This window comes from Trachypithecus francoisi, unplaced genomic scaffold (genome assembly GCF_009764315.1).
Source record: "Trachypithecus francoisi isolate TF-2019V2 unplaced genomic scaffold, Tfra_2.0 Lachesis_group1, whole genome shotgun sequence".
Classification (NCBI taxonomy): Eukaryota; Metazoa; Chordata; class Mammalia; order Primates; family Cercopithecidae; genus Trachypithecus; species Trachypithecus francoisi.
Window position 1 is genome coordinate 63,692,610 of NW_022681454.1, and position 13,164 is coordinate 63,705,773.

General features: G+C 34.2%; 1 protein-coding gene across 1 annotated transcript in view; it reads left to right on the forward strand.

Annotated features, from left to right (window-relative positions):
• SULT1B1 (sulfotransferase family 1B member 1) overlaps positions 1 to 11,945 on the forward strand; it is a 39,448-nt gene extending 27,503 nt beyond the window's left edge. Inside the window, exons 5-8 of the mRNA XM_033214523.1 lie at positions 1,922 to 2,048; positions 2,683 to 2,777; positions 5,500 to 5,680; positions 8,987 to 11,945. Of these exons, the coding sequence (XP_033070414.1) occupies positions 1,922 to 2,048; positions 2,683 to 2,777; positions 5,500 to 5,680; positions 8,987 to 9,108 (525 nt within the window). The 3' untranslated portion in view covers positions 9,109 to 11,945. The remainder of the gene's footprint in view (positions 1 to 1,921; positions 2,049 to 2,682; positions 2,778 to 5,499; positions 5,681 to 8,986) is intronic.
• The last annotated feature ends 1,219 nt before the right edge of the window (positions 11,946 to 13,164 follow it).

Here is a 13,164-nt window from a genome sequence, read left to right on the forward strand (position 1 = left end):
CTTCATGGAAGGCTGCCAGCTGAGTTCAATCTGGTTTTGCTTTCCACTGTGACAGGGCAGCACTGAGTTCAATGCAATGTCTCATAATTACTGTGCTCTCCCTCTCCCAAGTGCACAGATTCTCACCATGCCACACAGCTGCTACTCAGGGTTGGGGGAGGCGTGTCAATGGCAATCCTAAGACTGTCTTTCCTGTCATCTTTGATGGCTGTTTTAGTGAAATGAAGTTAAAACTAGGTACTGTGAGTGCTCACCTGATTTTTGTTTCTTATGAAAGTACTTTCTCTGTATAGGTAGTTGGCAAATTTGATATTCCTTTTGAGGTGTGGGGGATGATTGATAGAGCCTTCTATTCAGCCATCTTGGTCCACCCTCCAAGACAATTTGTAATGGAATGTTGAAGCGCTTTTATGACAGCTCCTTTAAATCTTTGTCAGACAATTTAACATTTGATTCATCTCAGTTTTGTTTTTCTTGCTTATTTGATTTCTGGGGCTGCTGGACATACTGTAGTATCCCTGCTGATGCCACATAAAAGGGGTACAAGGTACTTTCCTGGACTTCCTGCTCTTGTTGGCTGATCATTTGAAAGTAGGAGAGAAGCCTTGGGGCCTGGGAAAAACAAGGCTTCTCTGATGTTATCACTGTGAATGGGTGGGACTGCCCATGAAATCCCATTTGTATCACAGGAGTTTGATTGGCCCAGTGCTTCATTGCCACTACTGGCAGTGAGTTAGTTCACCTACAGGGACCCGGAGTGTGGAGCAGAGTTTGGGATTCTCCACTATGTCTTTGTTGGGCTCCCTCTTTCCTAATCCTTTGACCAGGGAGAGCAGGTTTTTCTAGATTTTGTTTGTTTTTTTGTTCCAGGTCACAGTCCTTTTTGCTGCACAGTCCAAGAGTATACAGGAGATAAAAAGGACACCTAGGAGGAACTCACCACATTGGCATTACTCAGCTCTTTATCCAGTATGCCTTTAGAGTTCTTGTATCATTGTATGTTGAATAATTTCCAGGGCTTTAGTGATATTAAGAGTAGAGAAGGCCGGGCGCGGTGGCTCACGCCTGTAATCCCAGCACTTCGGGAGGCTGAGGCGGGCGGATCACTATCTCAGATCATTGAGACCTTCCTGGCTAACACGGTGAAACCCCGTCTCTACTAAAAATACAAAAAATCAGCCGGGGATCGTGGCAGGCGCCTGTAGTTCCGGAGGCTGAAGCAGGAGAATGGCCTGAACCAGAGAGGCGGAGTTTGCAGCAATGAGCCGAGAGATCACGCCACTGCACTCAAGCCTGGATGACAGAGTGAGGCTCCGTCTCAAAAAAAAAAAAAAAAAAAAAAAAACAGAGTAGAGAAGTAGCGAGGCAGAAAATAGTGAGTCTATACCTTCTAGTTTCTGAACTGGATGCCCCCAAACTTATTTTAATGTCTTTTACTATCTTTACCTTCTTTTCCTTTGTATATATTTTTATCAGCACCTAATATTTTTCTGGGTATTTAACTGGTAGAAGTGAAAAGTGAAAACTTTTATTTTTTTCCTCACTATTTTGTTATTTTCAATTTGCTGGTATTCTCTCTACTCACAGTGTCATTTTCTTGATAATGTTTGTTCTAGAACCTTGCAGTTCTTCCAGAAGACGCAGTGGTCTATTTGTGCTTCACCGTGTCAAGTGACCAGAAACTGAAGTCTTTGTTTCAAAACCTCTGTAGCTCAATGTTTCTAATCTCAAAAATTCATTGCTGTACTGCAAATCACTTGAATTGATTCTGTATTTTAGCTGCTAATAGAAGGGCCTTCCGGACCCACAATTTCCAGTTGAAAAAATACTCTGCTATTTTACATGCTTATAGGTTAATATTTTCCTAAATAAAATGTCTTTTATTTTATTTTTTTCTCCTACCCCCCGCCCCCCACTGCAGATGATTTATCTGGCTCGTAATGCCAAGGATGTTTCAGTCTCATATTACCATTTCGACTTAATGAATAATTTACAACCTTTTCCTGGTACCTGGGAAGAATATCTGGAGAAATTCATAACTGGAAAAGGTACATGGACTTTATCTCAAAATTGATAAGTATTTTTTATTTTAATAATACTATTAACAATAACTGTTATGACTTCCAAAATATTTATTTTTCCAACCCAGTGAAAAGTATGTTCAAATATTATCTAAAAAATTAAATCTAATGCATCTAATATTTTACCACGGCATTCAATTTATAAAACTAGTATTAATCATTGGCATACGAAAGTATTCTATAATCTGTTCTCAGTTACTAGAAATCCATTCTCAGTCCCTACTCGCAATAGACCTTGTTTAACTTGCTTAAGCAATTAGTTAGATCTGTTAATGCACATGTTATATATTTATAATACTTAGGTAAATAGTTGATATGAGTACTTTGTAAGATAATGGTTTTCTTCTTTATGAGACTAAACATAACTTTTTGGAGGTCAGAGTATTTTTGTCTGAAATGCTTTCTTTGTACTTGACATTAAAAAGTATTTGATGTTTATATATCCATAACTAGCTAATTTTACTTTTTAAAATTGGCCTCATATTCTCAGTTCCTTTGGTTACTAAATTCCACAAAATATTTTCACAATTTGATTTACTGTTCGGACAGAAATATTTAATTTGATGAATGTTTATGAAAATAGACTTTTATCTGGTTTTAGTGGCCTATGGTTCCTGGTTTACTCATGTTAAAAACTGGTGGAAGAAAAAGGAAGAACACCCAATACTTTTCTTGTACTATGAAGATATGAAAGAGGTAAAATGATAGATATGGATTCTGGATAATTTCCCTACTGCATCATGGTGTAAAAGGATTGATATTTGCTTTTCAGCTTAGTCTATGGAGTCCAAAATGCTGATTGCTTTGCCTATTCACAATGTGTTTTTACCCAAATCTTGCTATAATTAATGACTTTCTAATTGTGAAATCAATTATTTATTTTTATTTGTGTTATCTCTTAGCCACTGCATTGTAAGTGACCACTCTTTCTTCTGCAATTATTTCCTACATTTTCCAGGATATCACACACTTATGGTTATCCTCTAGATATCTACTCATTAATATTTTAAAATTGTTTTTTAAAATTGTTTGCTATATTTGAGTTACCCCTTTCATGTTTACTGTTTTCACAGCTATTTATGTGCTAATCATCCGTTATCTGTGCCTCCATTTTTTACTTCTACCTCTATTTTCTAGTCCATGTTTGTATTAAATTTAACATACTCAAAATTAAACTTATTTTCTTTCTCTCCAACATGTAATCTTTTTTCTATTTTATTTTCTCTCAACAATAAAAGTTATTCTTATTCTCTTTGTTTCCTATATTTCGCACATTCAATTGGTTCAGATAGTGTATCTACTGTATCTTTCAAAGTATTCCCTCCTTTACTTCCTCATTACCTCACTCAGTGTAGAAACTTGTAATCATCTATCTAGTATGAAGTAGTATTAATTAAATACAACTACAAATGCCACCATTATGGAACTCTTCTACTTAAATTGGCCAAATACACACAGAGACACACACAACAGGAAAACATGTTGAAATTAATTCCTTTACTTATAAAATCCTGAACATATAAAGTAGAATACTTTCAGATCTACAGTGAAAATTACAAAGGTTGTCTTCTTTGTAACTACATCCCAGTACTTAATATAGTGCATACCACATAAACAGGGACTCAAAGTTACTTGCATGGATCATTGATTGCTTCAATAAATAAATGAGTGAGTGGTAATATCCAAAACTTTAATGGCATTAATCCTACTTTGCATAACACAGAAATTTGACTCCATGTGAAATATTCCTTGCTTTAGTTAGTTTTGAGAAACTCCCAGGGGTTTCTTGTATCTTAGCACAAAGAATCCTCTGAGTTTTTATTCACTGCCCAAGTTTTCCTTCTCCATCACAGTTGTCCACATCCCATAAAGAATCTGTGATCTATGTCTTATCATTGTCCCTTTATACAGGGTTTGAGATTATTAATGTTAATTTGCTCACATCATACAGCTGCAAAACCTTGCATGGTTTATGAAACTACTGTAACAAAGTGATACATCTCTTGAGAGCTTGTTTAGCCAGAGATAAGTTATAAATTCTTCATAAGAGAGAAAATTATTCCAGCTCTCTAACAAATATCTCTCTTCATGTTTTGGACAGCAGAGCAGCACTTAAAAGCTTTATGAAAAGAACAATTTTAGCTTCTGGCAATAGTCCCTTTTCTCCATAAGACTAAGAAATACATTTTCTCTGTTTGGCTGTTATTCAAATTCCAAATCAACCATTACACTGTTTCCCACATAATATTTGAGACCATTTCTGTCTTTATTTAGCTAAAATGCTTTATTTAAATAAACTTACTCATTTTGATTTATAGTCTAACCCGGTTACCTTTTTAAGCATATCCATATATTTTCAGTTTCCTTCAAACTTGCAACATACATTGCATTAACAGACAATATTTTTCTTCTGCCATACAATCATTTGTAGATAATGTTATAGAGAAGTTTAATACAACAACAATAATGGAAGAAAATTATAGAATATATATCAATAATAAAATTTGAAAAAAATCCAGTAATTTACAACATGCTTATACGTTTATAAATTCCTAATAAGTGAGGTAAAAGAGTAACAGATCAGGGGAAGATTCAGACCAGAGCCAGGTCTCTTTGACTTCCACTGGTCTGTAGAGTAACACAGAGGTTACCAGCCTTTTTGGCACCAGGAACCGGGTTTGTGGAAGACAATTTTTCCATGAACAGGGTGCAAGGGGGCTGTAGATGGATGGTTTCCAGATGAAACTGTTTCATCAGATCATCGGGCATTAGATTCTCATAAGGAGTGTGCAAACTAGATCCCTCACATAGTCAATTCACAATAGGGTTCATTCTCCTGTGAGAATCTAATGGCACCACTGATCTAACAGGAGGCAGAGCTCAGGCAGTAGTGCTTGTTCCTCCACCACTCACATCTTCCTGTGTGGCCCAGTTCCTAACAGGCCACTGATTGGTACTGCTCTGCGGCCAGTGGTTTGGGGACTCCTGGACTAATATCATCATTCATATTTTAGGATTAGCCAAATTATTCTCCAAATATTTTTGACCCCAAAATGAAAATGTTCTCAATTTGCCTGTCCATCTATGTGTTTTCCTAGCACAACTACTATCTTTTCTTTTGGGCTTATCCCTACTATCATCACGTCTGCTCTTTTACTCATTCTAACCACTGACACACCTTAAGTTCTGATCTCATTCTTCTGTCAGAGAGGACTGACAAAGAAAATAAAACAGATATTCTTGATTTTTAATATTTTATGATTAGTTTATTTAAAACTTGAGAAAAATAAACCCAAGCAAATATGGATTTCCCAAACTATTCAGAGTTAACATTTAGAAAAACAGATTATAAATGTTTTGTAAGTATTCACATTGTGTGAGTTACTTGTTTATTGTCTTGGGTTTTATCCGCTAATAGAATCCAAAGGAGGAAATCAAGAAGATCATTAGATTTCTAGAGAAGAACCTGAATGATGAGATCTTGGATAGGATCATCAATCACACCTCATTCGAAGTGATGAAGGACAATCCTTTGGTAAATTATACACATCTACCAACTACAGTGATGGATCATAGCAAATCCCCTTTTATGCGTAAAGGTAAATACTTTGCTGGGTTTAATTTCTCTTTTGTACTTTCTCATGAATTATCATGAGCTAAGGATTAGTTCTGTGATCTCTACTAAGTTGCTTAGCCTGTTTAAGCTTCACAGTAAATACATACAACCAAAAGTTGCTGAGATTCAAAATTATTAAATGAAGCAATGCATTTAAATCTGTTACTGGGATATCTTGAATATTTGATAAATATTTATTTTCCTATTTACTGCTGTGCTAAATGAGAGTGCTTTTGACAATTCTGATGTGAGCAATTCCAAATTTGTCCTTCTTACTCCCTTAAATCTTTAAGATGGCATAGATAAGCTTCCTTCCACTCCTCAGTGAAATACTAATTTCACTTAGTACAGTACCATAGTCTTTAAAGTCCCTATATCACTTAGAAAACCATGGTAATCGCATTAAAATTAATTCATCAAGAGGAGAAACTTTTACTTGACCTTAAAATAAGTTTTAGCCCTCTACAAATACTGTTTAAGCTATTAGTAACATAGAGTCCAAATATAACTTAGAAGAATATGGCATTTACTGTTGAAATACATTACTTCCATTTAGGTAGTCTGTTTATTGTGGTTCATTATACATAATATATGTCAAAAATGTGTTAATAATAACAATACATTTAACAAATTATAAACTTAAATAACTTTGAAAAGTTATCCACCTAATAATGCCACAATCGGTTTTCAATATCCTTGATTGAATTGGGGGGGGAAGGGTAGAATTTCAATTTATATGCTAGGAAGTAATCATAACCTTAGGAATGTATTATGCATATGAACATATGAAACAAAACCACTGATTTTGAGTAATATGATAGATATTTTTTAAAAGTTGTTTGTTAACTTATTAAGGTAGCAAATAGTCCTAGTGTTTTCAAATTATGCTCTTTCTTTTCTAAAAACAATACATTTAACTTATTAAAAATAACTTACAGAGTATGAAAGCAAGTATATTTTTCATCAAAAATTGTATGCATTATAAGCTTGAGCAAAGAAGACTGATGTATATATATCTCATCTGTATGCTTATACACAGATGTAAATGTATGTGTATGTACAGTCATCCCTTGTTATTGTGGGGGATTGGTTCCAGGAACTCTGCCTCTGAATATACTAGAACCTGCCTATATGAAAAATTGGCACTCCAAAAATGTGGGTGGGTTTCTCATCATGCAAATATTGTATTTTTATTGCTTTTAATTGAAAAAAAAATACTGCATATGAGTGAACCTGGCCAGTGCAAGTCTGTATTGTTCAAGGGTCAATTGTGTACATGTACATATATATTCTTTTTCTTGGTAGAAGAATCAGAAAATAAATCTTTATTAAACATGTCAAATTCTCACTCTGATAAATACCTGAATATAATTTCCCAGAAATTTTATCTCAAATCATATGAAAATTGATGCCATTTCATGACATCTAATTATGGTGTAGACATAAAGAAGACAAGCTCGGTATCTGGATTCTATGGCTTCTCCAACCTCAACAGAAAAAAAGCACGTGCTGTTCTAATATTGAAGACAGTCTTTATATCCCCTCTCTAGGGGGTTAAGAACACACTTTTGTGGTCAGATTGATCTGAGGTTTATCCAGGCTATGCCATTCCCTGAACCTATTACCCTGAATATATTAATTAACCTGCCAAAGCTCTGATTACATCACTGGCAAAATAGATAATATAATAACACCTGTGGCACAAGTTTCTGGGGAGGATTATGGTAAATGATATGCAAGTATTTAGGATATTTTCTCACAGTAAATAATGCATACAGAAGTAAAAAGTATTATTAGTCTAAATAGTTTGAGAATTCCTTCTTCCTTCCTTCCTTCTTCCTTCCTTCCCTGATGTATCCAGTAAACATTTAGAGTATTCATTCATTCATTCATTCATTCATTCATTAATAAGAAAAACTTCTTCATGAATACTTATATACAGCACATATTCTTTAAAAAATTCAAGGGTAAATGATACATATCTTTGAATCAAGAAGCTCACTATGTAGTGCAAGGGGCATGTACATAAATGAATGCTGAAAGAAGTGAAGTATGAACAAATGTGCCAGGTACACTGAATTTTGAAAGATGCCATATTAGATAAATCAATATTATTATTATGAGGGTGGGATAGATTATGTCCAATGTTTATTCATATGTCCTAAATTATAACAAACAGAAAAACCTGGCCTTTGACCAGCATTTATCAAGTTTTTTTTGTGAAGCAAGCGTGTTTGTGTATATTATAAAATTTATATGCAAATCAGATCACTGGAATGATTTATGTATAACTTTTAATTGCTTAAATCTGTGTTCTCCTCTGTTTTTAATGACATCCTTATGGATGCATTAGCCCCAATATGTTTATGTTGAACCCTTAGTCAACCCTATGTTGAATTCCAGAGCTATTAACATCTGGTGAACATAGAACAAAATGTAACAACTAGGGAAACAACCATATCTTTAAGAATGTTTTTCTTTTAAAAAACTTGGGAGTTTTATCAAACCACTGTGGATTAATATAACTTGTAATTTAATGTGATGTGTTAAAATATTAAGATGTTTTTCTCTAAAAATATTGGCAGTACATTAAAAGTTTGTTCATTTTCCAAATATGTATTTATAGATACCCAAGTATGAGAGATTAAATTTAAATTTTTATCCTAAAAGATTTACTTTAAAAAGCATGGTTCCAGGATGTTGTGTATTTGATAGTAATGTTATTATTCCCACCTAAATTACAAATAAAGAACAAGCCTAGTGAATTTAGGAAAAACAACTATCATCTCCATATCATTGCATCCTTGTTTATAAATTCTAGGAAGTGATACTTATCAACTTTTTATTTCGCAGTTTTGTTGTGCTGATGACTAATTTTTTGTCTAGTTTCCAAAAGTTACTTTATGAAATAAAATATGCCCTGACTATTGATCCAAGTGCTCAGTGATAACCTCATGACCCACGGCCAATAGAAACAGTGAAATTATCACTCTCAGGAAACTATTGTAAAGCTCAGGAATTTAAACAAGAAAATTAGTCTTTCTCAGAATGCCTCTTCAAATGTCAGACTCTATTTAGTTATAAGCCACCTTTCCAGATGGAAGAAAATTATTGAATTTTTAAAAGGCTTAAAAATTTAAAGCTTAATACAATTTAAAGGCTGTTTTAATTCATTCAAATAAAATGAAAGTCTTTCTTTAGTCCTTCTAACCTTTTCCTTTGGTATATACTGCTTTTTCTTCTTATGGAAATATTTTATTCTTTCCTATTTTTTTTAATTTATCTTTAGGGATGGCTGGTGACTGGAAGAATTACTTCACAGTGGCCCAAAATGAGAAATTTGATGCAATTTATAAGACAGAAATGTCTGAAACTGCACTTCAATTCCGCACAGAGATTTCACGTGTCTAAATCACAAATCTGAAGAAATAAGAGATTGTCTGTAGTTGATTGAAACGAGGGCAGTTATGAATTGATTTGGGCAATCAAATGAATTTATGAAGGAGAATAATATGCTTTTAATATGTTGATTCTTTTCAATGTCATTAATCAGATCCCAATTTTGTTTCTTTGATTCTGAGGTTCCAAATTCTCTAAGGCTAAAGTTCATTGTTAACTTTTTGTAATAAAGGAACAGTGTAACCACAGGCTCTTCCTGCCTTTTTCTACACTAGAACTAATATGAAAGAAGGGATTTATTTTACTTAATCTCCCATATATTATGATTTAGAATTAAGTTCCCCTCCCTAGTGCCATGGTCCAAGAAATGCTGTTTTCATAATGAGACTGTATTTCCTAACTCTGCCCCAATTTCCCTTTGCTGAAAATTTGACCCAGGACACTGTGTTCCACTGCTGTCTACCGAGTTTCAAGTTGTTCTCTGAGTCATAGCTCATCTTCCTGCAGTGCCTCTAATTGGATAACATAGTTCATGTCCCCGATCGTGTAGTTCAGATTTTGGAAATGTTTTTTCTATATCATGTCTAATGTCTAAGTCTCCCAAAGGCAAACATCTACAATAGTCTCTGTAGGATTCTTTCCTGGGAACTGGAGCCTTGTTCTGAAAACCAAACCCGAGGGCTGTGACCTGCTTCCTATGGGGAGTCCTCTTTTTCCCAACAGACCCGTTTGAACTTCAGAGAAATCACCTACTGCTGTGTTCTGGTCACCATTTGGAAACTTCAGTTACTTAATCTTATGTTTGAATAGATGTGGATACTTTAATAGCACCTTTAATACCCTAGACATAATCATAACCTCTGCAGAATATTTCCCAGTCTGGTGCCCTAGGAGGACTCTCTAGACTGAATTTCCACTCTGCCCTCCTGACCCAATGTTCCTTCTACTTATTATTACGTGCTTATGTCTATTTGCTTGGCTTCTGATCTATGGTTTTTTTTGACATTTTTTCATCAACTCCAACTTTGCATTAGAAGTAGTTGTTTATATATCCATTTGCAACAAAGTATTTTTCCTGAGATCAGATCACAAGTGCCACGTTATATGCCAAGCCATGGTTCTCAAGCTGAAGGTAGAGTACCCTGGGCCCTTACTTGTTCTGAAAGGGGTGGGGATGGTGGTTGAGACACATTGCTAGACTTTCTGAGTCACAACTGAGGTAGCTATGGCTTATGGCATTTTGACTTCACAGGTGAATCTCTGCTGTCAGCCAGGAATAGCTAAAATAGCTCCTTAAGCTGTAATGTTTCTGTTTTCCAACCTCAGCAAAGGATTTGTCTAATGTTAACCACAAACCCCATAGAAGTAGTACACCTATTATTCTGGAGATAGTTGCTTCTATAGATTTATTACAATATGTATTATAAAGTATTTGAGTATATAATTTGTGTTTATGTTCCACAGAAACATATTTTATAGGAGTTAATCGTGACTATCTAAAGGTATTGTGAACTAGTTCCAGGTTTCTCCAATACCCTTGTCCACAAGAAGTAAACTAAAATCATGTATCTATTTCCTCTATTATCTTTATTTAATAATAAGTTAGTGTGGCCTGAATATATATGGATTTCTGATATTATAGTCTATTACTGGGGGAAAAAACATCACTAAACTATCCTCTAATCTGTGGAATAGATTAGCTACACTTTCTTCACTAGCAAGATAAAATAATTTCCACTTTTTCTAGTTTTACTATGTAGAAATAAGTCTCTGTAATTCGACTGTATTCAACAACTTAGTAAGTTGTAATTATGCCTCAGGTATGGTTCTATGCACTGAGTGAAGAGTAGAGATAAAAATAGAATTTAGATTTTCCTTTACTTTTTTAATAGGTTGTTGCCTCTTATATATTTATTCTATGATGTAAATGTCACTATCCTACTTCCTCAGTTTATGTTTAACACCACACAGTGGCACTTGTATGATTCAAATACATTTGATATCCTTTGAAATCGTTCAGAATACTGCACAATTAATTTTTCTAAAACAATGTTTTTATCATTATTTCTCCTATTGAATCATCAGTACAATTTCCAGATGAAAACACTTAATCTCATATTACTATCTTTCTCTAATAGAACCATGATGTAAGGATAGTGATAACAAATATCTGACAATGATATGATTATTTCCTCATCCATGGAAATTCTCCTTAATCAACTAAAGGGCTATTTTCTAAAAAGCCAAAGCATTGCTTCCAAGAACTTTTCATCATGACATGGATAGACATTCAGATTCAGACACTCAAAGGAAAGTGTCAAGTATTCCCTTTCACTCCACTCTATTCTATTGTGTTATCTTCCCAAATTATTTTCTATCCACATTCTTCACTCCCTTTTCCATTGACCCTATGTTCTGTGTGATAAAAATTGCATCATTTGTGGCTTTTGAAGGTTAAGTATTATGCCCCATTTCACCATTAATAAACATACAACTCTTCTCCATATTTTGTAACTCCTTTCATACACAGAAAAAAAAATAGTACAATTTCTTCAAAATGCTTGATATTAATGATATATGGGAAAACAATTATTTGGTGCAGTGATCTTTGGATAACTGGGGAAGGCCAGGGGAAAAGGAGAGATACTGGTGGTGATCAATGGACCCATGTATAAATTATTTTTATTATGTAAGCTGTCTTCACACATGTCTTATTATGTATGATCATTGGAACTGTTTTATATATATGTAAAATTTCCACATTATTTAGGCATTACTTCTAGCAACAAAGTAATCCTTTTTTAGCTGTCACTTAATGAATACAATACAATATAATGTATTGTATTTTGCTGTAGTAAACCTATTAATTACTATTTGTGTGCCATTATGACATTTAACTGGCTTATATTTTGAAATCTCATGTCTGTTTTTTGTGGCTATTTTAATTTTCCACCCTCAAAATATAGACGAGTATCTTTGTAGTAGGAAAATCATAAAGATTAACAGCTTCTTCCCTAGTTAATAACCCTGCATATTGTTTTTGTGTATGGAGCAGGGGATAAATCAGGAGGATATTTGAGGCAACATTGAAGACCAAGCAATACAGAACAAAAGATAAGAGCACAAAATCTGTAATTATAAAGTCATTTTAGAATTAGGTCTTTGCCACTTTCTAGCCATGAAAGATTGAGCAAGTCACAACTTTTTTGTGCTCAATTCCTTATCTGTACAATGTAGACAATGAATATTTCTTGCAAAGATGAAATAATGTATAAAACAATTAGAACAGTGCCTAGCATACTTCAATGTGCTCGTTTAATATTAGCTGCCATGAAGGTAATCATTGTGAAAATCTTGAAATTGTATTTATTTAAATGGGATTGAGGCATCGGATTTCTTGTTCCACACTGCTAGCTGGCTTCAAAATGTACAGATATTTTGCAAATTACTGGGGGAAAGGAGGTTTCTGGCTTCATTACTGTTTCCATTGTTCTTTTGTTGTTTGCTACCAAGTTAAAATTTTCACATGTGTCAAGTACTCCTGCTTAAGCCATTACTTTCAAGTACTTAATATTTTCAATGTGTGTCAATGATCATCATTCAATAGAAAAGCACAACAACACTAAAGATTGGAATAACACTGCAAATGACGTACAGGTTGTAATAATCCAGCTATTGAAAAAAATAAAGATGAGTTACCTACTGTGACATAGGTAGATTGAAATTTCTCAGTGGGAATTTTGTTACATGGGGAAGCCTATTTTTTAAATTTTAAATTTTTATTTATGTAATTTATAGAGCAGGTTTTTGCCATGTCGCCCAGGCTGCTCTCAAACTCCTGGCCTCAAGTTATCCTCCAGTCTCGGCCTCACAAAGCACTGGGATTATAGGCATGAGCCACCCTACCTAGCCAAAAAGTCTACATTGTCAAACTTAGCATTTGGGTGTCATGACATTCACATATATATTCTATCAGTAATGCTTTGTAATCATTTTGGTAGCAATTGGGAAAGTCCATGTCTCAGCATTTTTTAGAAAATGCCAGTGGACACATAGAAAATAATTTTC